At 52.1% G+C, this 26,872-nt stretch overlaps 1 protein-coding gene across 2 annotated transcripts in view; it reads left to right on the top strand.

Moving 5' to 3' along the window:
• Positions 1 to 24,373, top strand: part of PLXNA2 (plexin A2) — a 138,763-nt gene extending 114,390 nt beyond the window's left edge. Inside the window, exons 21-33 of one of the 2 annotated variants that reach the window (XR_014227050.1) lie at positions 200 to 342; positions 2,439 to 2,707; positions 6,257 to 6,323; positions 6,938 to 7,084; positions 7,454 to 7,613; positions 7,725 to 7,828; positions 12,003 to 12,102; positions 14,179 to 14,369; positions 14,759 to 14,928; positions 16,581 to 16,793; positions 17,111 to 17,261; positions 18,126 to 19,658; positions 21,220 to 24,373. Coding sequence is in view for 1 of the 2 variants with exons in the window: in XM_082296228.1 (XP_082152354.1) it covers positions 200 to 342; positions 2,439 to 2,707; positions 6,257 to 6,323; positions 6,938 to 7,084; positions 7,454 to 7,613; positions 7,725 to 7,828; positions 12,003 to 12,102; positions 14,179 to 14,369; positions 14,759 to 14,928; positions 16,581 to 16,793; positions 17,111 to 17,261; positions 18,126 to 18,221 (1,811 nt within the window). In the remaining variant the exon portion in view is untranslated. Of the gene's footprint in view, positions 1 to 199; positions 343 to 2,438; positions 2,708 to 6,256; positions 6,324 to 6,937; positions 7,085 to 7,453; positions 7,614 to 7,724; positions 7,829 to 12,002; positions 12,103 to 14,178; positions 14,370 to 14,758; positions 14,929 to 16,580; positions 16,794 to 17,110; positions 17,262 to 18,125 lie in introns of both variants that reach the window. The other variant, XM_082296228.1, reaches the window with a different exon arrangement.
• The last annotated feature ends 2,499 nt before the right edge of the window (positions 24,374 to 26,872 follow it).

Raw genomic sequence — 26,872 nt, 5'->3', positions numbered from 1 at the left:
GCTCTGAGCAGTGCCTGCTCTCCCACCCTCGGCTGCTGAGATGGAGTCTCCAAGGGTGTCTGAGCTCCTCGGAATCCTTTCCTGAGCTGGCCCCTCCTGCTGTGTCCACGGGGAGAGCAGGCAGCCAGCCCTGCCCAAAACCTTCTCCCAAAGGCTCCCGGAGCTCAGCTCTCCCTGCCCTGTTGTCTCCCCCGAACAGCTTTTGCAGAGCTGCAGACGGACATCAATGAGCTGACCAGCGACCTGGACCGCTCCGGGATCCCCTACCTGGACTACCGCACCTACGCCATGAGGGTGCTGTTCCCGGGCATCGAGGACCACCCAGTCCTGCGGGAGCTGGAGGTAACCCGGCTCTGCTCCGGCTCTCCCGGTTCCCCTGAGCCCTCAGGGAAGCCAGCAGGGAGCCCTGCAGCACCTTTACGGCTCCACACCAGAGCGTGTTGGATGCCCTGGGGTCAGCAGGCTGAGCCCCGAGTTCATTTTAACTCCGAGCCTGGAGTTTTATCTCTGCCCACATCACCGGCTTCCTTTCGGTTTCTCCTCTCTGGTGTTGGTTTGTTTTTATTTTATGGGGGTTTATACTGCTCTAGGGCAGCAGCAGAGCAGGGCAGAGCTGTTATGGTGTGCTCTAAAGTCCTCCTAAGCCGCCTCGAGGTGCAGGGGATGGCTGAGTGCCCGCAGCATCCTGCCCGGAGCATCCTGCCCGGAGCATCCCGCTGCTGTTCCCTCGCGTGTCCACAGGAGGGCAAGGGGAATGCCCAGGCTCTCCAGCCTCCGAGCAAGTGCTTCCATCTCCCTGGTTTTCCCACTAAGATGTGTAAAAATAAAGAAAAGATTTTCCCTGGGGATACGGAGGAATTGGGAACGTGCAAGGCTCCAGCGGGGCACCTGGCAGATGGGCCCTGCTCACCTGGGAGAGGGCCAAAAAAAGGATGGGGTTCACAAACATCATCTCACACCTGGGATGGAGCTGCCTTCCTTCCCACGGGATGGGGCTGTGATCCTCACGCTGGGATGAGGCTGCCGTCCTCCGTGTGGGATGTCCACAGGCTCAGCTCAGCTTTTCAGAGACTGGGATTGCCCCAGTATACCCTAAAATCCTGTTTCCTCCACACAGAGCAGGGTTGGATGCAGGAGGGAGGAGTCCTGGTTGCTCCAGGGCTGGATTCCTTTTCCAGGCAGGCACTTCCCAGCATTAAAGCGTTAATTTGGGTTCCTTTCCTCGGCCACCAGCACCGAGCAGTCTCTGTGGCGTTGCTAAAACAGAAGCAGCCTCTCCCAGCCCATTCCTGCTCCGAGTTTTCCAGCTCCATGCATTATGTTTGCTGTTGGAGTTGCCAAAGAAGCTGACGCTCCCGCAAACAAATATGAATGCTTTTTGTTTTACTCATGAAAAACAGAATTGCAGAAGTGATAAATGTGTTGCCAATTACACAGTTGCTTAATTATGTAACGTTAGTAAAACCAATACATAACTCTCCAAGATGTTTGGTAAAGAGTTGCTTCGTGCAGTTCATCATTTTCACTCGTAATGAATTACTTGAATCCGCAACTGGCTGAAAGCCTCAATTAATTTTTTACACTTGGCCCATAATAAAGCAATAGTCTAAATTAGTGTTTAATTTACTTACAAGAGTGCCACTTTTTGTGCAGAACAAGCAGAACTGGGTGTCATTTCTGGGGCCATTAGGCTCAAAGCTGCTGCTTTATGGCGTGCACAGAGCGCAGCTCCCAGCCAGGATTCGGGGGAGCTGTGGAGGGGGAGGTTTGCTCAGCATGGACCAGAAACCACATGCAGGGATGTTGAGACCCTGAGGGATGGGCGCTGAGGCCCTGAGGGATGGGTGCTGGCCTGTGCAGCCAGGGTTAAACCATCCTGTGCACACTTCTGGTGCCCCCAGCGTGAGAGGGACATGGAACTGCTGGAGCAAGTCCAGAGGAGGCCAGGAAGTCACTCAGGGGATTGGAACAGGCTGGGAGAGTTGGGAATGTTCAGCCTGGAGAAGAAAAGGTTGTGCGGAGACCACCCAGCACCTTCCAGGATGTGAAGGGGTGGCAAGAGAGCTGGAGTTGGGACTGTTCATCAGGAACTGCAGGGACAGGACAGGGAGGAATGGATTCAGACTGACAGAGGGCAGGGATGAATGGGATATTGGGAAGGAAACCTTCCCTGCGAGGGTGGGCAGGCCCTGGCACAGGGGGCCCGGAGAAGCTGTGGCTGCCCCTGGATCCCTGGCAGTGTCCAAGGCCAGGCTGGAGCACCCTGGGATGGTGGAAGGTGTCCCTGCCCATGGCAGGGGGTGGAATGAGATGGTCTTTAAGGTCCCCTCCCACCCAAACCATTCCATGCTCCTGTGACTCCCCCAGTGCTGGCAGCGCTGCCCTCCCGTCCCTTGTCCCCCCGTGCCGTGGCCGATGGCCGTGCTCTCCTCCTGCAGGTCCAAGGCAACGGGCAGCAGAGCGTGGAGAAGGCCCTGAAGCTCTTTGCTCAGCTGATCAACAACAAGGTGTTCCTGCTGACCTTCATCCGCACGCTGGAGCTGCAGCGCAGCTTCTCCATGCGGGACCGCGGCAACGTGGCCTCGCTCATCATGACGGGGCTGCAGGGCAAGCTGGAGTACGCCACCGATGTCCTCAAACAGCTGCTCTCCGACCTCATCGAGAAGAACCTGGAGAACAAGAACCACCCCAAGCTGCTCCTGCGCAGGTGAGGCCGGGGACAGGGAGGGGATGGATCCCACGGGCCGGCACGGCCACGCTGGTGGGGCAGTCAGGAGGGATTTCTCCATGGAGAGGGCTGGAAGGGGCTGCCCAGGGAGGTGGTGGAGTCTCTGGATGGCCTGGTCTGGTCTGGTTGACAAGGTGGGGATCGGTCACAGGTTGGACTCGATGCTCTCAGAGGTTTTCTCCAACCTAAATAATTCCAGGATTCTGTGATCTGAGGGCTCTGTGGGTGCTGGCGTTGGAAGGGAATCGCTGCTCTCCGTGGAGGATTCCCATCCATTTCCTCACCTGTCTCCAGCACGAGGGGTTAGCCCTGCTCTGGGAGCTCACAGATGTCTGGACAGGGTCTCAGACTGGATCCTTGGGCTCTGCCTGGCCAAAGAGCAGCATTTCCACAGCTGGGCCAGGAGCTCAAGGATGGATTGAGCAACTCACCCAAGACAGAGCTGGGAAGTGGCAGCAAGAAAATAGGGAAAAAATGTGCATGAATGTGGGGCAGAACAGCAGGCAAAAGGGAAAGTCTCCCCGTGTTCTCCACATCCTCGGGGGTCCTGCAGAGCCTGGCCTTGGCCAGTGCTGCCCCTCGGCTGTCCTGGCATCACACTGGAGAGAGGGGAGGGTTTCACAGCTCCAGAAAAATTTCAGGGGTCCCTCCAGCCACAATGAATATACTTGACAGGAAATTGCTTTAAATCTGGCTGTGTTTGCGGAGGCAATAACTCATCTCGGCAAAGGAAGCGGCCTTAATTTCCCCCGTGGTTTGACGAGTGGCTGGGAAGGCGTCTTCTGCCTCAGCCATCAATAATGACTTTTCCTGGTGCTCCAGAAAACACAGGGATGGTGATAAGAGCTGTGCCCCCTCCTCCCTGCAGCAGCCAGCAAGGAGTCAGGGCCGTGGGCTCTCTGTCCTGCACTGGGATTTACCCACTGCACAGGGAATTTGGATCTTCCCAGGGATGGGGCATCTACCACCCCTCTGGGCAACTTGGGCCTGTGTTTCACCACCCTTATAAAAATTCCTGCTTTATCTCTAGTCTGAATCTACTCCCTTTTAGTTTAAAACCTTTATTCCTTGTCCTGTTACTCCAGGTCCTATTAGGCCTTGGGCTGAGCCCTGGCCCAACCCTGTGCCCGGCTGTCAGTGCCCAAACCAGCCCAGCCTGGAACTCCTCACTCTGACTTAATAAGAAGTGATCAGCCATGAAGTGAAACACTATTTTTTAGAATGTTTTGAGCTCTCTGGTGACAGCAGTTGATAACTGACAGTCAGTTCTTTCCCTCTTTCTTCCTTGCTTTCCCCTCTCTCTTTCTTCCACGGCTGCCCCTCGCGGGAGACAGCAAGAAAGTTGACGTTAAATCAAACAGCTGCTCTGGTTGTTGGCAACAGCAGTTTGGAGACCTACATAGAGCAGGGAGAGTTAATAAAATACATATTTATTTTTTGGGTTCTCTCAGCTCATTTTGTTTAGGTTTGTTTTCTTCCCGTGCCTCAGGAAGCCAGCGGAGCAGCCAAGGCTGGGCTCCTTTGAAAAATCATCTCTGGATCGTGCCATGCCCTCTTTCTGTGGTCAGCATGAGAAGGCTTTGCTCCAAGCCTGGGGGTTCTCTTGTGCCCTGGTGATCTCCAGGAGCTTACTTTTTATTTTTGGAGTAGATCTTTAACAGCATCCAGAGGCCGGCGATGGCACAGAGCGGTGCTGGTAGGGGCAGCTCAGAACCCGGCAGCAGATTTGGGGGCTCAGCAGAGCCCTCCATGTGCAGGAGGAAGGCCAGGCCCTGGGCTGGCAGGAAGTTTCCCATTTCCAAGGCAGAGGAGGGCAGGGAAGCTCCGGGCAGCCAGGGAGGCTGAGAGCAGCCCCTCTCCCAGGCAGCGCAGGACAGTGGTGGTGAACCCAACAGTGACTCCACTGCTGGCTGTCCCCAGGACTGGGACACTGCAAATACCTCGTGGTCAGGCCATGCTGGGAGGAGATTCAGTGCTGGGAGCTCAGGAGAAGTGGGATTTGACAGGGATGCTCCGAGGTGTTTCTTTGTGCTGCTCCGTTCAGCTGATCTGGTATTGCTGATACAGAAATAAAAGGGAAGAGCCAGGCCTGGAGTATCCCATCCCATTCACCCCTGAAAAATGCCCCGACTTCTCTGTCACTCCTCGCTTCAGTGCTTTTTGTAGAGCTGGTGTCAGGCCATGAGCAGCCCACAGGGACAGGACACAGCACTGCTTCCCTGGGAGGGCTAATTGTGAGACTTGCTAATTCTTCATTTAATATTCTATTAACAAAGTAGTTTATTAAATTAATATCCCCCCTGAAGTCCTGAATGTATCATTTTCTGAGCTTGTCACCCATTCTGTGGTTTGTGTCACTGCCTCTCCATTTTCCAGGGCTGTTTGGAAGGGTGCTGGTGCTTCTCCTCTTTGATTGGGTGCCTGAAATACTTCAAACAGGAGAATGACGCGTGTGTCAATTTGTAGGATGAATTTTTAGACAGTTAATCAATTTAGGCTTAAATTCTTTGGGGATCTGCAGACATTTTCACAAATTCCTGGCAGATGTTGCCATCCTAGGAGATGATGGATGATGTGACCCCAGCTCTGTTGGCCGACTGGTGTCAGTTTTTGTTTGTTGAAATCTCTGGCTCCTGTTTATTCTTGATCTGCTTGGCTTTGGAATCGAACCCTGTGCTTCTTCAGTGTGTGCTTGTAATTCCAGGCACTCGGAATGCTGTGGGGATTCATAGCAAGAGGCAGTCCCTCATTTAAGGGGAAAAATGGGGGAAATGGGTCTGAAGTGGGATGTGGTGGTCTCCAGGCCAGGGAAGAGGTGACCTGGTTCGTGGTGAGGGCAGAGGGGACAGTCCCCAGAGGAAAGGATGCAGGGAATTGGATTCATCCCTCTTTGCTTGCTGGAATTTGGACCGGATCCTGGTGTTCGTGAGGGGAAGGCTGGTGGTGCTGAGCCAGGCAGGGGCATGGTCACAGCTGGCCAGGGGCACGGTCACAACTGGCCAAAGTCGTGGTTAAGTTGGCCAGGCTGAAGTACAGCAGCTCTTCCCTGCACGGGGCTGGGGCTCCAATGTGAGACACCCCGCGACCACCAGAGCCATCCCATCCCAGGAAAAGGGACTGTGGAGCTTTAAGGAAAGCCTCTGGGTCCTGCAGAGGCAGCATTAAAAACTATCATTAGGAGCCATTGTATTTAAATTAGAGATAATCTCGGGCACAATGTGGGGAGAGGACACTGGGTGGGACTGGGGAGAAAGCTGCAATTTCCCTGCCATTGTCACTCGGCTGTCCCTGATTGCCAGGAACCGCTGTAAATCCCAGTGATTTACTGAGCCAGGCTGTAATTTGCTCCACGTGCGGGGAGCTGAGTGTCACCAGGCTCGCTGTCACCAGCCCCACCGGGGGCTGGCAGCTGGCAGCGCTGCAGGAGCGGGGACAGCGCTGGCCTCATCCTGCTGCCCCGGGGCGCTGTGCCAGGTGCGGCTCTGGACCCCGGCTCTGTGTGTGATGTGTGCCCTCTGCCTTCCCCAGGACCGAGTCTGTGGCGGAGAAGATGCTGACGAACTGGTTTGCCTTCCTGCTCCACAGATTCCTCAAGGTGAGGAGAGATGGAGCGGGGTCCCCGCTGCTGCTTTGCTGTCTGACCCTGCAGCCATGGCCGGGGTGCATCTGGGGGTGAAGCTCTTCCATCAGGCTCCAAAAGATGGAGTAGAGAGGAAGGAGAGGTGGAAATTTGCTCTGGGGCTGCTGCTCCATGCTCACAGCCTTCCCCAAGCCTCAGGTCTCCCGGAGTAATTCCCAAGTAAAGGAGGTTCTGTTACATCTCTTCAGTACTTAAGGGAAATTCTCACATCTTCACGCCTTGGCTTCCATAGTTTTTAACTTAATTTGTGGCTTTGGAAGCCCCACTGAATTTCCTTCACGGGAATGAACAGTGAGATCGAGATCTCGAATTCCATTTTTTTACAGCCATATAGATTCAGGAGGGATTTACCCTGCCAAAGACCACCCAGCCACGGAGCAGTGGAGCTCGTGGGTTTGGCTGTGCTCTCCAGGAGCTGCTGGGGGCCAGCCCTGGGTTGCAATGTGCTAAGGATTGAGACAGTGGGGCTGAGCCTGTGCTGGGAGGAATCCTGTGCCAAACGGGGCTGGGAGCCCTGAAGGAGAGGCACCTTCCCCCTGTGTCAGCTCTGGTGTCCTCCTCTCGTGCAGGAATGTGCTGGAGAGCCCCTGTTCATGCTCTACTGTGCCATCAAGCAGCAGATGGAGAAGGGCCCCATCGATGCCATCACGGGCGAGGCGCGGTACTCCCTGAGCGAGGACAAACTCATCCGGCAGCAGATCGAGTACAAGACCCTGGTGAGTGGTGCTGCCGGGGGATCCTGCTGTCCCTCAGCTGTGCTGGCCCTTGGAGCAGGGAGCAGGCACTGCCTGAGGTGTGAGTGTTGCTGGGCAATAAGGACCCGTGTCCCAGCCAGGTGTGTCCCCAGTTTGCAGGTTTGGGAATGCAGGTCTGAGGGGAAGCTTTTATCTCACTGTGCACTGGGCGTTGCCCTCCTGCAGCAAATGAAAATGGACATCCAGGACTCCTCCCTCAGCCATGATTCTATCGATATTTTAGATGCAATAGCAGTGATGCATTTAGGGCTGCAGTGGGGTTTTATATGGGAAAGGTTTGTTGTGAGACGTGGTTACGCTTTAGAGCATGGTGTGGTTCTTTTCTTGAAGATCCTAAACTGCGTGAACCCAGACAACGAGAACAGCCCAGAGATCCCTGTGAAGGTGCTGAACTGTGACACCATCACCCAAGTCAAGGAGAAGATCCTGGATGCCGTGTACAAAAACGTCCCCTATTCCCAAAGACCGAGAGCTGTTGACATGGATTTGGGTAGGAGCTTCCCTGCCTGATGGGAGGGGGTGACCAGAGGGGCTGGTGGGCGACTCCTGGTGGGACTTGCAGCGCTCGGCCCCCTCTGACCGCGGATTCCCCTCTCCCCAGAGTGGCGGCAGGGCCGGATCGCTCGGGTGGTGCTGCAGGATGAAGACATCACCACCAAGATCGAGGGGGACTGGAAACGCCTGAACACCCTGGTGCACTATCAGGTGAGGGAGCAGCCCCACTGACAGCTCCCAGAAAGCTGCCAGCAGGGAAGAGGAGAACAGCAGGAAGTGAATTCCCAAGTGTCTCGTCTGCCCAGACAGACAGGGAGGTCACGTTGGTGTGATAAACCAGAAGGGTTCCATGTGCTTTAGCATTAGGGGGGAAAGCAACCTTGACACGGAGCTCAAAGGAAGCAGCAGAGTTGAAAATTGGCTGAATTAAACCTGCCAGCCGTGGGAGAGAGGCAGAGGGAGCCGTGCAGGGGCTGAGCTGACACTGCTGGGGATGAGGGGCCTGGGGAGGGGAGCAGGGGGGCCTTAGGACTTTGTCTGGGGGTCTGGGACAGCCTGGAGTACAAAAGGGGAGGCATAAAGTCATGGGAAAGTGAAGCCAGGCAGTGAAGATGCTCAGACAGGATGGGTGAGGAGGCCTGAGAAATTCTTGCCATCTTCAGCTCCTGGATGGGGCAGAGCTGTTGGGAAGGGCTCCTTACAGTGTGGGAGAGGGGAAGAGAGGTGAGGAGCGGGCTGAGGGAGGTTTGGTTGCAGGGAATCAAAGCTTTCCCTCCCAGCCTGTCTGCAGCACAGGATAACTGCATTAATTGGGACCCGTAACCTACTCCTGTCCATCACCACCTCCCCAGAAGTGTTTAGTATTTAATCTGGCATCTTTCCCTGTTTATCCAGCATCTCCAGTCCATCAGCCTGACTCACGCTGGGGGACTTGAATGGGAGCCAGTATTGACAGGAGCCCTGCAATCAGGGAGCGAGGCAGGAGAGGGGCATCAATATGCACCGTGCATGTTAAACAGCACCTCCGGGGTCAACTTTTCCAAGCAGCCCCCAGGATTTAAACACAGATTGCCGTAAAATGTCAGAGGAGTTGTGCAGATTAATTCCATTGTTCCTAAAAATCTGTTTTACCTGACAGTTGCAAGGGATTAACCAACATGCAGGGAAGCAGCGCGACTTTATTACGCCTTGATCTTTAAAAGTCATCGTGAGGAAGTCACAAGTGAAAGCTGTGCTTGTCTGACGTGCGCTGGATGCTGGGGGAGGGAGCGCTTTCATTCCAGTGCCTGTGGGAAAACCTGAGCCAAAAGCTTCCCCTTAAAATAAACAAAGTCCTCGCAGCACTCAAGATGCTGCAGCTCTTGCTGCCATTTGAATGTCAGGTTTGCTCTGGAAGAAAGGAGAAGTTGGCAGCCAAGCATCCAGCCAGGTAGTGACACGTGTCTGCCTGCTCTGGCCCGAGCTCTGCACAGCCCAACGGATTAAAGAGAAGCCAAATTCTTCTCACTGCAGCAGAAATCTTGTCAAGGCGAGGCTTTTGCCAAAATCTAATAGCAATAGATATTATTTTAAATTATTTTTTAAATTTTTTTTTTATTCTTACCAGTTTGGGGTTTTTTTCTGTTGGAGTAAATGTTTTTATTAGGTATCAAAAATACAGATGCTCCAGAGCTACACAGTTAAACAAATACCTGGGTAAAGGCCCAGCTTAAAGAGGGTATAAAATCATTGGAGTTCCAAGTGCTGCTGTCTCACCATTTAACAGGAGTGTGACACGTGAACCAGGTGTGGTTCGAGCCATTAAAATAAATGTGGGTTTCCAGAGGAGTAGTGAAGACGATTTCTAAATTTCTAGGAAAGAAATTGAAGCTGCTTTGTAAAGCTCTGCCCATCTTTTATTGAGATCTGCCTTGTCTTTGTTTTGCTCTGAAGGCAGAGAGATCCCTGGGTTTGCAGATGGTGCTGGGAGATGCTCAGCCCAGGTTCCCATCCCGGGGCTCCAGCTGTGTCCCTTGGACAGGTGCTGGCACCTGGGATTCTGCAGGAGGGGGCAGAACCCTGCTGCTCCTCAATTCCCTGCTCCTGACTCCCGGGATCCATTCCCCACAGCCCCATTCCTGCACCTCCAGGGCTCCAAACCACCTCCTCCTCCTCACTGTGCCCTGAGAGTGGGTATTTAATTCCAAGGGTTTCCCAGCTCCACACCTGGATGCTGGGTTTTGACACGGCTGCTTTTGTTTTCTGCATTAGAATCACAAAAATACAGTGAGAGATCAAACACATTTTTCATGGGAAGCCTCCACATACAAAACCCAAATTGGAATTAAAGAGAAATATTCACCTTTCTAATAGTTTTGAACCACTTTATAAAATTATAGAGAGCACTGTGCACCTCCTGCTTATTTCTTCATTTATAAAAATAGATGCCTAGCTTAAATAAGTGTAATTCTTTGTTAAATTCTCTGGTGCTTTTATACATGGCAAGGACTTGTATTACATTTGTGTCGTATCCTTTTGGTTTCATGCCTATTAAGCTCCATGGGAGAGCCTTACCCCATGTGGTTTCACTCAGGAAAAATGAAACACCGAATTTAATATCGAATGATTTACAGTGGCTCACGCAGGGTTAACTCAGAGGCAGCAGAGCATGAATACCTGTCAGCCCCTTCGAGTCTGGGGAGTCCAGGAGACCAGGAAACTGCTTTAAATGAAAAACTAGAAGGAGAAAGGGAAGGTTTGGGTGGAAAATGAGGCTTAGGAGCTGAGGGTGGTGTGGACGTGGAGCTGGAATCCTCATCGCGCCCTCGCTGCCCCACACCAACACAGCACCATGGCCTGCGCTCCCGTCTCCCCCTCCCCAGGTTTTATTTTCCCTGTCTTTAAGGTGTTTTGTGCGCCGTGTTTCCAGCTTGTAGAATAATCAGAATATTTATAAAGCTGTAAAGCAGCCAGGCAGCTCGGAGTGTGTCCCGGGGGTGCTCTGGGAGCGTGGCAGCGCGAGGGGGGAGCGAGCGCCTGCTCCGTCTGAGGCCGATCTGCAGCTGCTGGGGCTCAGCTGACAGCAGCCATTCCACCCGAAATTTAGAGAGTGGGAGTGCTCTTCTGTGTGTGTGGAATTTTTAGTGCCTCTCCCCCAGTTAAGCACAGCCCTGGTGGAAATGGATCCGGCACGGGAGCACCCTGGGCTCGGGTTTCTCCCTGGTGAAATGGAGCTGAAGTGGCAGCTAATAACAGCCTAAGGAAATAATATCAGCGCTGATCACTTCTTCCACTGACTTAATAAATTGGATGAAGTGAGGCAGGAGCAGCAAAGGAAATAATGGAGGTGTTTGGGGTGTTTTGCTTAGAAAAATCTCACTTTTGCGCCGTGAAACACAAGTAACTATTATTTCCACTATCACCAGCAGTAATAACAACTCGATTTTCCATGAAACCTTTCATCTGAATGCAGCCCAGGGCCTTGGAGGCAGCGCAGGTCGCTGTGTGCAGCTCACCTTGTGCTGCAGATGTTGTACAAATCCCTGGAGCTGCTGGGGGAGCAAAAAACCTCCGTTCATAGGGTCAGTGCTGAGTCCATCACAAGATTTCTGGCAAATAACGCAAGGTTTAGCCCCAAAAAGCAATTCCTGCAGCAGAAAGAGCCATTTCTTTTGTGCTGAGCCTCTAAAAAGTGTCTGCTGGGCCCTGGCAAGATGTGGTGACTCTCTGCTCCCTCGCTGTGCTGCACCACAGGTCACAAGTTCAAAATTAAAAGCCACTCAGGCCCATTCCCTGGAAACCTGCAGATCCTTAATTAAGGGGAATAAGTTAGAAAACTTCCAGTGACTACCAGATTTATAGGGAGGATAAAATTAAACATGGCTACTAAAATCTGCTGTAACAAAACCTTGTTAGCGCTAATGTTCATTTATAGTTTGACTTCCCAGTGTTTAATTCCTTCTCTGGAGCAGTAAAGGGATAACAATTAAATACCCTGAAAGATGGCTTTATGACTTGCTCTGCCATAAATCAAACTTTTAAAGTTCGTAAAAATTGCTAAAATAAAAAATGGTTTAATAGGAATGTTTTATGGCCCATAACGTTATTACAGCCCTTTTATTCCCTCTGCATTGTTACTTTAATTGGATCACAACAATTCTTGAGATTCTCATTTTTATTGGGTAAGGCATAATCTTAAATCAGAACGACCAAAAGCATCTTCACCACGTCTTTTGATTTATCCCTCATTTCCTTCAGGCTCTTGCTGTAGCCTGACCCAGCACAGGGCTCAGCCAGGCTGGAAGCGTGTCCTGGACTCCTCTCCCCAGGATCTGCGGGATTAGCAGCTGGAGATCACAGTGTGCACAGGGAACCCCACTGACCTTCTCCTGCTCTGCCTCCCCAGGTGTCAGACCGCTCCGTGGTGGCTCTGGTTCCCAAGCAAACCTCCTCCTACAACATTCCTGCCTCTGCCAGCATCTCCCGGACATCAATTAGCAGATACGGTGAGAAATGGGATGGGGACGGATGGCTCATGGACCAACACTGTGATTTAGGTGGGGAAAAAGCAGCAGCTTGCCCCAAAGAACCACCCAAAATGAATGTAAATCAACAGAGGAAATGTCCTTGGCTGCTGGTTTGGTTTGCAAAGGCTTTTCCAGCTATGAGAACAGCAAAAGGACCAGAGGAGGTGAGAGGAGGGAAAAGGAAGTGCCAAGCACAAGAGCAGCCTTTGGGAATGTGGGTCCTGGGAAGGTTCCAAGGGCTCAGAGGGGATGGGTGATGCAGGAAAGGATCTTTGAGCCCCTTGGCCCTGAGCAGGGCTGCACCACAGAAAAACCTGATTCCTTCCCCTGTTTCCTCTCCACGTGCAGGAGCCTGAGCTCTGAGCTAATGGGTCACAAATGGGGAAGGGCAATCTTAGCACAGAGTGCAGGGATGTGCACACCTGGGAATTCCTGATTTGCATAATAGCAGGGCTCAGCACATTCCAGAGGGTCCCTGAAGATGCTGCAGCCTGAGAAAATGAGCCTGCGAGGTGCCAGGTGCACGCTCGGAACACTAAATCCACAATAATTGTAATAATAGACTTCCATAAAAGGCAGCAGTGGCAAAATCTCTCGAGTGCTGATCTTTCATTATCGTTCATTTCACAGAGTGTTTTACCAGCAAAAAGTCTCCTGACAAAACCATCTCCTCCTCTTGTTTATAGCTCCCAAAATAATGTTGGTTTTTAGTTCGAGCAAGGGTTCTGAGGAGCCAAAAGCAGGGGAGTCTTGAGGTAAAAACCAGGAGGAAAGGCATTTCTCCCTGCCAGGTGTAGGCCCACAAGTGTCCAACACATCCCATAGCCACATTTCCATAAGTGATGGAAAAACCAAGGCTGGGTCTCACAGCCTGAGCCCTCAGTGCTCATTGATCTCTGTCAGCTGGAAAAGCTTTTGCAAAGCACCAATATGAGTGATCATTGCTCATGTTAAGATTAATATTTCTAATTGTGCCAGCAGAATTTAAATTAGATACTTATTTACTTCCCCAGCTATATATCAGTACAGAGATATGTTTAAAAATAGAATTACTGGATGCTTCCTGATCTGTCCCCCTGTCTGTCTCCTTAATTATATCAGTTGGAGCACTCATTTATCTAAGCCTTAATCAGGGATGAAAATCCAGCTACTTTGGTAATGAGTTGAGTATTTCCCTCAGCTGATTTATGATCGATCCCCGCACTCTTGACGAGGAGGGTGAGCAGTGAATTGAAGGCTAAACTTGAGAAAACACACGAGAATCCCAGAGAACAAAGAAATGTAGCAAGAGGAAAAACCCAGCAAGGCACAGTTGGGCTCCTCAGCCTCGTCTCTCATCCTGGAGATGCTGGGCATGGGATCCAGGGAGGGACTTCTTTGGGAAGTGAAATATATAAATGTGTCACATCCCTCCATGGCTTCTGAGCAATTAAGGGGAAGTTGTCTGGTGCCCTTTGAGCTCCCCTTTCCCTGCAGGGACAGCAGGAGGCTGGGCCTGCTCAGTCCAGGGGTGGCACAGGCTGCAGGACTGGCCTCAGGCTCTGCTGTTGATGCTCAGCTTGAGTCCTCACTGCTCTCCTGAAAGCCTCAAGGACAAGCTCAGCAGTTTCTCCTGCCCTTTGTGCTGGCTGTGCTGGGCAGCTCCTCATTATTTACAAAACCCTGGAATCAGGACGCTGCTGCTGCAGGAGTTGGTGCCCGGGTTAATGCGTGTGAGCTGGGACTCGGAGAGGATTTTCGCGTGGTTCTCTATGAGGAGTTCACACCAGGAAAGGATGTGAATGGGGCAGGAAAGTCCATGTCTGGGAGAAAAATCAGCTCAATTCTGAGGTTTTTTGTGGAGTGGAGACCAACACAGATCTTCTGCAAATGCCGAATTTTGACGGTGCAGAGCAAGAACATGTGCGGAACAAAACCACGGGGGTTTTCCATTTCATTTCCGCATTAAAAAGCCCCGTGCAAGTGGTTTGGGCGTTATCAGACATGGTGGGGGCACTGAGGGAAGTGCAGAAGGGTTTTGCTCCGAGCCTGACCAGCCTCTCTGCCCTGGCCCAGACTCCACGTTCCGCTACACCGGGAGCCCCGACAGCCTCCGCTCCCGGGCCCCCATGATCACCCCCGACCTGGAGAGCGGCGTCAAGGTCTGGCACCTGGTCAAGAACCACGACCACGGCGACCAGAAGGAAGGAGACCGGGGCAGCAAGATGGTGTCAGAGATCTACCTGACCAGGCTCTTGGCTACAAAGGTAACTGAGCTAAATTCACTTGGGAGAAGCGCAGGGAGGCTCATCCAGGGCTGCCGTGCAGCCCCTGGTGATGCTCAGCTCCCAGGCTGGCTGTCCCTGCTGGGTTTTCCTGGGGTTGGGGGGGTTCTGAAGTCCAGGTTTCCTCACACTCGGGTGATGTTTGTCAATGTTCATTTAGCTCCTCTGTATCTTCTGGCTCTGGGAATCTCCTTTTTGTTGATTGAAGCCTATCAGGCCTCACGCAGAAATTCTCAAACCCCCGGTGAAACAGAGCCTTTTCAAGAGAAAACTTCAGTTCCCCCCACCCTGGGCAGAGGCGAACAAATAAACAAAATAAAATTACATTAAAAAAATGTTCAAAGTTGTCTAATTTGCAATGCTCCCATCAGGGCACGCTGCAGAAGTTCGTGGACGACCTGTTCGAGACGCTGTTCAGCACCGTGCACCGCGGCAGCGCCCTGCCCCTCGCCATCAAGTACATGTTCGACTTCCTGGACGAGCAGGCGGACAAGCACGGCATCCACGACACCGACGTCCGGCACACCTGGAAGAGCAACTGGTAAAGGGGGACAGGGAGGCCGATAGGAGTGTTCAGCCATTGTGGGGAAAAAACCACATGGGAGTTGTTTTGGGAAGGGCTGGGAACAGCCAAGCCCCAGAGCGGGAGATGGACACTGTGCTGCCCCAGGGCGTGTGGCAGTGGGGTTTGAGCCTGGGCTGGGCTGCCAGTGTGGTGTTCATAGGATCATAAAATCATAAAATGTCCTCATTTGGAAGGGAAGGGGAATAGCCTGGCTACCTCTGAGTCCTCTGCCCAGGTGGGAGTTGGACACTGGCCTAATTTACACAGCTGGACTTTGGAAAGAGCCGGTCTGTGAGTGGGAAGCAGGGCTCCAGTGCCTGCCCTGTGCTGCCTGCACAGCCCTGCTGTGCCACAAATGCCAGCATTGGCTGGGAGGGGAGAGCTCAGCACCTTTCCCATCACTTTGGAAAGCACCTGGAGCGTTTGGGCATCAGCAGGAGGTGGCACAGGGACAAGGAGCCAGCTTTGCGTGCCCCAGCATGGGCTACAGCTGGGTCCAGCCTCTCCAAATAGTAGGAGCATTCACATCTCTGCCTCTGCTGCTATTTTAGGATTAAAACCTCCATGGGTTGGAAATTCACCTCTGCAAGAAAGGAAAAAAAAAAGCACAACAAATGGTTGCTCCCTAAAGACCTTGTATTTTCCCCTGAGTCCCTCGTGGTTTAAAAGGCCTTTAATCATCATGGCTGCAAAAGCTGGTTCCCTGCTAAGGCAGTGGGAAGCTCAAAACAATTCATTTAAAGCCTTAGAAGAAGGAGTTATTGGGATAAAAACTGTAGAATCACAAGAAATTACGAGAAAAAAGAAAGCAATAACCATCAGGGTTTGGTCTGCCAGAGCCACCAGACCCTACCAGGCCTGGGCCTTCCTTCTCCCCACCTCAGCTGAGCTGCAGCATTCCCACAAAGGGAATTTCGGTGGGGACATGGGAGAAGGCTGCCCCTGGAGCAGGTCACAGCAAATGGAAGTTTGGAAGAGAGAGCTGGGGTGGCTGGGGCTGGGGCTGAGCTGCTCTCCTGCAGCACTGCAAGAGTTAAGGCTGCAGCCTTCAGCGAGCTGGAGAGACAGAGAGAGCTTCGACTTGAAAGGTAATAGAAAGCAGCAGCTGCTTTTTTGATCCTGCTATACAGCTGGAGAAAAAAAGGAATAATAATTCCCCTTTGATTGCAAAGGCCCCGGGATTTGGGGACAAAGCCTGTGATTCCTGCAGGTGACAGAGCGCGGAGCCGCCGGGCAGCGCTGATTAGCGCCGGGGCTGCCCCCGGCTCACCCTGCCCTGCAGCCCTGCTCTGACCAGCTCCTCCTAATGGGCTCCTCCTGCAGATGCTCCCCCAGTACCCCCAAACTGCCCAGCTCTGCCCTGGCACAGCCAGCCTGCCCCTCATCTCCTCCACTGCTCCGTGTGGGATCCGAGCCCAGAGCGGCTCCCCAGCGTGGCAGGATCCACCACCAGCCATCTGAGCAGCACTGGGCTAACTGGTGCTTGATGGCCTTGGCCCAGCTCCTGTTTAAATTCTTCTCTTACTCCTCCCACCGTTCGTGTTCTGCCTGGGAGCACCATCTGCAGCAGGTGCCCTTTCCTCGCCTTTGTCTTCTCATTTCATTTTGTTTCTTGCTTTCCCTCCCAGCCTCCCCCTCCGCTTCTGGGTGAACGTGATCAAAAACCCACAGTTCGTGTTCGACATCCACAAGGGCAGCATCACGGATGCCTGCCTCTCCGTGGTGGCTCAGACCTTCATGGATTCCTGCTCCACCTCGGAGCACCGCCTGGGCAAGGACTCCCCCTCCAACAAGCTGCTGTACGCCAAGGACATCCCCAGCTACAAGAGCTGGGTGGAGAGGTGAGGGCAGCACGTGGGAGTGTGGATGCAGGGTGCTCTGGTCCTGCCTGAAACCCCATGGATCTCAGAATAGAACATCCTGAGTGGAAGGGAAGCACGGGGACCATCAGTGATGCTGCAGGGTGCTTCTCAGCCCCGCCGAGCATCGCTGCTCTTGTTTTCAGCTCATTACAGCCCAGGATCCTGTTTTGCTGGATGTAAACACAAAGCAAAAGGATGTTCTTATCCCTGCAGAGCTTAGCTTAAATCCCAGGGGGAAGAGGGACACTTGGAGCGTTCCTGTTTCTCATTTCTCCCTTGACCCCTCGTTCCTGCAGGTATTACGCGGACATCGCCAAGCTCCCGGCCATCAGCGACCAGGACATGAACGCCTACCTCGCCGAGCAGTCGCGCCTGCACGCCGTGGAGTTCAACATGCTGAGTGCACTCAACGAGATCTACTCCTACGTCAGCAAGTACAGCGAGGAGGTGCGTGTGGGCAGCGCTGTCCCCTGGGCCCTGGTGTCCCCTGGGGCGATAGGGCCCCACGGCGCGTGGGTGGGAGAGCAGATGCAGTGTTGGGTTGTGTAGGGATCCCTCTGCTGCCTCCAGAGCTCCTTCCCCTCCCTTCCCTGGATGCAGCCCGGCCATAGCTGGCGCCGCTCCTGCCCCGCTGTTCTCTTCACGCTCAGAGGGGTTTGGGTTTGGCCACACTTGTAGCATCCTCGCCAGGAGGATTGAGAGCTAAAATATTGTGGGAGCACCTGGATTCCTCGGCCCTGGCATGCACCCAGTGCAGTGGAAATCATTCGTGACCCAGAGAAGCTCCCCAGAAACCTCGGTGTCCTTTGGGAACAGCGTGGTCCAAATCCCCATTGCCGTGACACAGGCTCCTGTTTGCAAAGGCTCCCTGGCAGCCTGAGCTCCTTTAATGAATGCATCCCTTGAAACCAGGTTCTCGCCATCTGTTCCACCCCTTCATTTCCCCGCAAGAAGGAGCGATTTTGTAATTATGTCCATGAAACGGAAGGGTTTTGTCATCAAACTGCGTGTAGCCATTTGTGATACAACGCCACGGCTATTTTCCCATTAGGGTTGAAAAATCTCATCACTTTCGTGCTAAACAAGACAAGAAATGTGGAGTCTGAGGCACCAGAGTGGGTTTTGTTGGGTGGGTATCAAGGGGTCCAACAAACCAACGACAGCCAAGTTGCTTCACCATTTATTGGGATTTCGCACCTCCCCACTTCAAGTTGCTCATATCTCGCTGCCCACCCACCTCTCCCACCCCCTCTCTCACACTGATTTCTCTCTCTAATTCTTTTTTTCCCCCTTTTTCTGTTTCCTCCCCAGCTCATCGGGGCTCTGGAGCAGGATGAGCAGGCTCGGAGGCAGCGCTTGGCTTACAAAGTAGAGCAACTCATTGGGGCCATGTCCTTTGAGAGCTGAAGGAAGGTCACGGACAGCAAAGGGCAGAGGATCGCAGGGACTCTCGGGAATTTGGAGGGAGAACAAGCAAGGAAGGCACTGGACACACCCCCCCAAGGCTCTTCTGGAGGGAGCAGAGCCTGGCCCAAGGACTGGCTGTGCTCAAAAGTCATACAGGACCCAGTCTGAAAGGGCAGGAAGACAAGAAGATGAAACATCTCAATCAAAGTCCAAGCAAGGCGGATCATTTCTTCGAGCGTACACGGAAAGAAGGAACCTGGAAAGTCTGGATCTCTCCACGACTGCTGCTTTGCATGAAAATTGTTTAATGTATATTAGAAAATAAAACTTTATTTAAAGGGGTTTTTTTTAAAAAAAAAAAAAAAGGAAGAAAAGGAAAAAAAAAGAAGAAATAGAGCAAAAACCACAGAGGCCATAGAGATAATCCTGGCAAGAAGGAGCAGCTCTGAATCCTGTCCCCGAGAACCTCCCGAGGACACGGCTCAGGCATTCTGCGAACGGACTCTCACACCAACTGGAACGTCTGGAAAACCGAAATGTCTTTGTTTTGGGATCTTACAACAAATACGAGCACAAGTTTGCACCACACCTTTTTACACAAGTGAAATAGCAGTTTAGCCTGAAAATAGTCCAGTGGCTGAGTAACTTAGAGGCACTAGGAGGAACTTTACCTGAACTGCAAAACCATCAGATCATCCGACCTGTCTTGACATCCAGCTTTATCCATGTATTTATAGAATGTCTATTTTTTTTTTTTAATCCCATTTACTGTCAAATGAGGGAAGATCTGAATTTCATTGCTTTTCCCTTTTCCACCTCCATCCCACCTCGCTGGCTGCCGGTGGTCCAGCAGTGTCCAGCATGGCCACAGTGATCTGGCAAGGATCCAGCAGTGTCCAGCAGTGTCCAGCAATGTCCAGCATGGCCACAGTGATCTGGCAAGGATCCAGCAGTGTCCGGCATGGCCGTGGTGATCCGGCAGGGATCCATTCAGTGTCCACTGCTGGTTCCTGCAGGTGCCAAGGCAGAGCTGGGCCAACACCTCCAGGGTTGGTTTTGGGGGTCTCCAGCAGCCACCTCCGATGTCTCGCAGCAAAACCCCACAAACCCTGATGTTTACGGTGACAATACTTGAAAAGCCTGGACGCTGGGAGGGCAGATTGTTGTTGCTTTTCTGCTGGATGTGCAGAGTCCTTGGGCACAGGCTCCCTCTGGGTCTCTCCGCCAGCATTTGCCGCCTCACCCAGGGCCAGGACTTGCATTTCCACTGGCAAAGGGAGAGAAATCTCTGCTCCAGGGCAAGAGCAAACCTTAACCAGCACCCCCGGGCCAGCCAGCTCTGCTGTCGTGTCTCTGTGTTGGCGTCTCGTTGTTCTCTTCAGTTCCTTGCTGGCCCCCACGGCACACGTTCCTGTGGCCAGTGACAGGCAAATGTTTGTGAGTGTTATTTCTTTCAAAGACACCAAAGCTTATGTGTGTCCTTTTGTAGAGTGCCAGGAGGGGAAGGAATGCTGTAAATATTTCTCTCTGTAGTAAATATTGATGCGTGTGCAGGCTGCAGTGGGGAGGGCAGGGAGAGGAGGCCTAATGGAAATACAAGTGTTGGCTGCAGGAGCTTGGGAATGGCAGCAAAATAATTCCTGGTGTCTGCCCAGGCTGTGTCACACCAGACTGGGACCTTCCTTTGCAGCCAGTGTGTGTCGAAGGAAAATCCATTTCCATATCCATCCCCCTCCTCCACCATTCCTGCCTGGAGGAGCCCAGCAGGGCTCCCAGAGAGCTGCTGGCTTTTGGTGTCCTGCAGTCCAGCACCAGAGGAGGGGAGAAACATGTAGAGAAATACTCAGGAAACGTGGTTTAATTACCATTCAGTAAAAGCCATGCCAAGTCCACTTTCTTTTGGTAATCCACTTCTGTGAGTCTCTCTGAAAAGCAGAAAATACTGATGATAATAATCAACCTTGTGCAATAAGTTCTTGACATTTACAGCAGCCTGAGCACTGGATTTACTGAGACAGGGGGAGAGTGGCAGAAGCAGAGACTGAGAGGCAGAGCGGGGTTCCTACTGCCTGTTATCCAAGAGTTCCCTTCGCAGGGATCCTGCTCCTGCACAGTGAATCCCATTTCTAAGGCAGATAATGTGCAAAAGTCCTACTAAAGGTCAGGCACTGTGGAGCCCAGCACTGGGAATGTCACTGGAGCCCTCCCCAGGCTGGCCTGCTCTTTGCTGCAGGTACCACAGGACATGGCAGAGATTCAGGCTTCGAAATCCTGCAGTTTTTTGCTGGTTCTGTTCCTACTGTTCACAGGGAGGGATTTCCAGATCTGTTCTAGCTGTGATTGTTGGTTTGGGTTCACCAAATGCTCATGGTACTCTGAAACCCAAAGACAGCACTCCAAAAAGTTCCCAGACAGTTTCCAAACACCTCTGGATATCAGTCTGGGGAGTTATCTCTGCAGGACTCACAAAATATGAGTACAGCCCAAAGCAAAGGCCTGGCTGTGCATCACCTGGGCCTCATGACCATGTCCCTGCCCACCAGCCCTTGGGGTGCTCCTCTCTGCCTCTCTTTGAGAGGCTTTTTGTAGCCCTTTTAGTCCTGCTTTCCTCCTCCTGCTCTCCACCTTGTGGCCAGGAGCACCCCGCAAGCCAAGGTTTTGTCATTCCCCACTCCCCTGTATTTTCTCAGCAGAAGTGGAGGTCCCCAAACACCCCCTGGATTCTCTGGGAGAATGTTAAGGAGAAAAGGGGACAACTGAGATGATCTTCTGTGCTGTGGGAAGATTAGAGCAGAGAGAAAAAAGGGGAAGCAGCAGGAGCACTTTGCAAACCGATAAACTCTTACACTTCTGACTGAATTCCCACCTCTTCCATCATCTGGAAAAGCTTTAGGAGGATGGCAGAGGGAACAGCACAGCCCTGGCTGGAAGGGTGGCCTAGAAATACATTGCCAAGTATCTACTCACGGTGGTTGACATTAATTATGGATCTTTACAGGCAATTATATGGATTGAAGCAACATATCTCCCTGGGGCAAAGCTGGGAATCTCTTGCCCTGCTTGCATCTGACATTTCCATTCCTCCTTTGGGAAGAGGAAGCTTCAGATCTCAAAATGGCATTTTCATTGCACTCGCAGCAAACTGGACTCGAGGTTTGGTCAGGAGGGGGCACTTGCCTTAGATGAAACGATTTCACATCCCTCTCATTGCCCCCTTCCTCCTGCAAGGCCGCTCGGTGTTTGGAGTCTCCAGTTCACTCCGTTTCAGGTATTCCGACATCAAAGTGGGAGACGTCACTTTCCGGAATCTCTCTGCTGGTGTCACCGCTTGAATAATTCCGTTTAATCTTCCGCTCATGAGCTATCAAAGCACCCACTCCGAGGGGGAGCGAGGTGCTAATCAAACGCTTCTCCTCCTTGAAAGCCTTTATTAAAACCCCACACTCGAGAGTGGAACTCGCAGGCAAGGCTGGCCCCGCTGTGGAGCTGCAGCCACCAAAGCTCGGGGGATGTGGACAGCGAGTGGGCCACACTTTGCCATAGAGGATGGATTCAAGGGAGGCGGGAGGGATCAGCACGGCCGAAGCGCTGCCAGCCCTGTGAAATCCAGCATGGATATCCATGGAAACCCTGGATATCCTGTCTGCAGCTGAGTGAGGACCCACCGTGGGGACCAGCACTGAGAAACAAAACTGCTGCCACGGCCTCGCTGCATCCCAGCAGCATTCCAGGTGTGGAATTTCAGGTTTACCCCTGAAGGGTGGCCGTGGGGACAGCGGTGCCTCCCCGCAGGGCTCGGGGCTGTGACACGCTGGGGACGGCGAGCGCAGCCACTCGCCGCGGTGCCAACAGAGACCTTCATCACAGCAGTGCCTTCCACACACTGTCTTAAAATCCTGGTGGCCCATCCCCACGTCAGTGTTCCCTCCTACCTTCCACTGGACTCCACAAGAAATGTCACAATGTGGGAAACGGTTTGGGTGGGCACGTGGGGGGCAAAGGCAAAATGGGGTCGCGTTCGGCACGCTGCTGGCTCTGAGCTCCTCGTGGGAGTCTTTGCGTGTTTAAGTCTGTGGGGAAAAAGGGTCAGAGCATCCTCTCCTCCCGTGGGCACAGCCTCCAAACAAGGCCTCATTCCCAGAAGTCCCACAGAGCCAGCAGGGATGAGGAAGGCCAGGTTGGCAAAGGGCAGAGCAGCTCCTGGCACGGTCCCTGTGCTGCTCCAAAGCCTCGAGCCCATTCCCTGGCAGCAGCCCAGCCACGTTCTCCTGTCACTGGCTGTTCTCCATCCAGTTTCCTGCACTGTCAGAGCTCACCTGTCACAGGGACTCAGCTCCCCAAACTAAACGAGACTAAAATAGACCTGACTCGAATAAGCTGGGCCATCAGGGAGAGTTGGCGTGTGACTGTGCCCTGAAGAGAAGAAAAAATTTTCCAAGGAGGGTGAATAACTGACATCAAAGATGCATTAAAATGCCACAGAGCTTCAGCCATCCTACTCCAGAATCACGTTTGCACCAGGAATTGCAAGGCAATAGCGCAGGGAGCTGTGACATTGTACAGAGTTGTGTGCGAGGAAGAGCTCGGAGCACAGTCCTGCCCTCGGTGAATGTCTGCAGTGAAAACACCCAGCCCGGACCCAAAACCAGAGACCAGTGGGTCAGAGGCTGAGGGCAAAGCACTGGTGACAGCTCTGAGGCCACCTGCACGGACAGGATGGTTTGGTTTTATCCATGAGACATTCAGCAGGGAAATAATTGGAGTGAGAGGCCCTTGTGCGCTGAGAAGGCGCCGCTGGCGATCCGCTGAGCTGAGCAATTTCAGTGCAGTTTGGTTGGTTTAGTTTTGCAGGGGAAGAGGATGGGAGCCTTTGAAATGATTTTGATTGCCTGGAAGGCTTTGTGCAAAGCCCCTTCACCCTCAAAATTCAGGTGGTTGCTCCTGTTCTGGGCAGGCCATGGAACAGCAGCCAGAGCCCCAGCTGCAGGTGGTGCCTGGTGCCTTCCTGGCTCCTGGAAGAAAGCTGGGGGTCTGTGGTGCATGCCCTGCACCCCGGGGTGCTCTGCTGGGTGCTGGGACCGTGCTGGGGTCAGAGATGGGGAGGTGGAAGGGTGGGGCAGTGGGGGATGGCAGAGCCCGACTGCTCCTTGCTGGAAAAGCTTCTCCAGTCCCACCGGGACGTCTGTGCCCACGTTGCTGAGGTGGCACCCGGAGGTGGTGTGGCCGTGCCCTGAGCATGGCAGTGTCCCTGTGCTTGTTCTTTCAGATTCCCCTTAGTCCCCGTGTTTCCCATCCCTCTCCTTCCTTTGTAACCGTGGAATAAAATCCTGGAAAAATTGACCTTTCTGCAGCGCTGCGGAACAGGCTCCAAAGGCCCGCAGGGTCCATCCCATTGCACGGACAATATCCCAAATATCCCAAACCCCCTGGGCCTCCCAAGGCTGCCAAATCAAACACGAGATCTCCTGTATGGCCTTTCCTTTGGGATTTTTAATACCTCTCTTTCGAATAAGCTTGGAAGTTTATGCAACAGCTTCTCCAGCTGCCGCTTCCATCCCATGGACTGGGCACACACAGGTGGAGCCGTGGGGAGGGAAGGGAGCTGATGTTGCCACGTTATTTCACGGTTCAGGAGATAATGCAGTAAAATGTCCTTCTCTTACTGATGAGCTGTGGTGTTGATGGCACCTTGGGGGCCGCTAGGAGAGGCAGCAAGGGGAAGGGAATGTACAGGTACTAAAGCTTCTGGAGTCCCCCAGAAACGTCACAGAATGTAGAGGTATCAGCCATGGAACAGATTCTGATTTCTTCTTCCCCTTCTCCTTACAAACCAACCCCCACCAGTTTTAGGGGATTTGTGTATTGGCAGGAACAAGAAATTGATTTGTATCTGTGCCCATTCCACCGTGGCTCCTCCCCTCCCCGTTATACTTGACACACTGGAGTTCTGTATTATATTTTTTTTTAAGATGATTGTCTGTTTTTTGTTGTTTTTACAAGTGTTGTGGAAAAAAAAAAAAAAGCAAATGTAAGAAAGTTTAAGTATTTAAAAATGTTCCAAGGAAATAAAAGGGGGTTTTGTTATTATTCTAATATATTATTGTGTACCTATTGTAAATATGAAACACTCCTATTTTGCAAGCCAAGGACTCACTTTGTACTGTTGTTATATATAAATAAAGTTTACTGGTTAAAAAAGCCCTCCTGAGTGGCTCCTTATTTTCCAACATGTGCTGTGGGGCATTTATTGTGTGAGGAATATTTATTTACTGAATCCCAGCAGCAAGAAATGGGTGAGTGGAAATCCCAGAGGAAGGGACCTTAAATCCCATCCAGTGCCACCCCTGCCATGGGCAGGGACACCTCCCACTGTCCCAGGCTGCTCCAAGCCCTGTCCAGCCTGGACTTGGACACTTCCAGGGATGGAGCATCTGGAAATGACCCCTGAATGGTGAAAATGGGGTGCAGCTGGGCTGGATGGGGGTCCCCAGCCCCTGCAGGCAGGAGCAGCCCTTAGGGACTGTGAAATTCCAGTTATTTCTGCTCCAGCTGGAGCAGGAGCAGCAAACCCTGCCCGCAAATGAAGGGCCTGGGTGAGTTCTTCACGTTTCCCCTCTCTGAGATGCTCCTTCCTTGAGGTGAAACGCTTTTGCTTCCATTTCATAAATTCAAGCCAACATCTCAGCAAACGCTGAGAGGCATCTGCTGAGTAGCAGGAATCAGCGAGTGACTTCTCCAGCAGCTGTCTGTCAACTTTAATGACCAATATGGTCGCAATTACAGCAATGAACTTTCTCTAACAGCCCAAAATTACTCTGGATGATGATAAGTGACAGAAAAATGGAGACCCTTAAGGAAGCATTAAAGAAGAAACACGTGGATACGGAACAGGAGGGCTCACTGCTTTTTCTGGAGGATCTCAAGGGGTTGTTTTTTTTATTTTTTCTTTTCTGAATTAGGTACTAAAAGGGTAAATCTAAGCCAGAAGAGGAAGGCCTGGCACACCGTGGGCCACAGCAGGGAGTGCAGTGCTGCCCCGAGGTGTGGTTTTTATGGACATTTGACTCTAAATCTGCTTGTTTTAGTGTGGGGCTGATGGGGAGATGGGAAGCTGCTCCCGTTTGAGGGGGAATGCAAATCCATCGTGTCAGAGCAGCACTCTGCTCCTCAGGCAGGTCATTCCAGCTTATTTCCCTCAAACTGAGACCAAAGCTTGACATGGACCTCAGGGGGGCAGTTTGGCCACATCCTGCCAACTCCCACTTGAAACCAGCAGATTTTAACCTCCCCAGATGGATCCCACGGGCTCTGCTGCTGGAAGCCCTGGACCCATTCCAGTGCTGTGACCACCCAACGTGGAGTGGAGTTTTCACATGATTTGTGAATTAGAGAATAAAAAAGAAGACTCTTGTTTTTCACCTGTGCCTTGGGTAAGTCTAAAGTTAAAGAATGAAATAGGAACTGAGGTTCCTAGATCTTTCCTACAGGCTGGGGGAGTTGGATTTTGTGTTTTACCTTCAGAGATGCTGATCCTGTGCTGGTTTACCAGTGGCCACTGCGCTGTAGGAAAGACCCTGGAGGCAGGACAGCAGCTGCCAGGGAAATCTCCACTCCCTGTGCACCCTTTGGGAGATTATTGACTCCTTCAGCTCAGCAAAGGAGAAAGAAATTCCAACATGAATTGACAGCATCGACCGTGGGGTCATTTGTATTCATCTGCACCTTGTTAATAGATGTAATAAGGATACTCAATTAAAAATTACATTTTCTCTGGTATGCACTTCACAGGGCTTTATTGGCACTGACAAGGTCAAGTGATGCTTAGAAAAGGTTATATAAAATGCAGATGGCTTGGATGCCTTCATCATCCCCCACATCCAGTGAAGAGCCACAGACACAGCGTGGAAAGAACCAGGAGAAGAGCAGGTTTGGATCTTCCACGGGAAGTTTGGGGGTCCCAGCACTGAAACAGCAGCAAAATATCCTGGAGTTTCCCCTCATCCCCCATTTTGTTGCTGCCACCCCGTGCATCCCCTTGGCCAGCTTAGATTTCACCTTCTGAGCGTGTGGGACCGTCCTGTTGGTTAATCACTGTCACTCTGCAGATTGTGCAGCAGATTTTGGACATCCCGGTGCTGGCTTTTCCAGCCTGGTTATCAGGGCGAGCTAATGGAGGTGACACTTCCAATTATCAAATACAGTCGTGGCATTAATTTCGACCTGTTTAAATTTCAGCATCTTTTCCCTTCTGCGAGTGCTTAGCTAGAGGGTGACATAGAATTGGATGGAATCAGACAGTGATCTCAGACTGGCAATAACGGCCACAAAAATCTCCTGCTTTTTATTTATGCAGGGTCTGGTTATATTTAAGTGGCCAACTCATTTGTAATGGAAATTTAATTCCATGTCATTGGACACTTCACTGCTTAAAATGGAGCAGATCACTGAAACCCACATTAAATCCCCTCCTCTCAACTCCAGACTCTCTCCAGGGGACATTTGGGGACCCCCTCGCCTGCTGGGGCTATAAAAATTATAATTTAATTAAAATTTAAAGGTAATAATAATAAAATATAAAACACATTACCCCAGGTGCCAGGTCAACCTGGAACCTGCAAAATACTGATGTCTGACATCAACGTGATGAAAAC

Source organism: Coloeus monedula, assembly GCF_965178545.1.
Source record: "Coloeus monedula genome assembly, chromosome: 23".
NCBI classification, from domain to species: Eukaryota; Metazoa; Chordata; class Aves; order Passeriformes; family Corvidae; genus Coloeus; species Coloeus monedula.
This window is presented reverse-complemented; position numbering and strand designations above follow the sequence as displayed.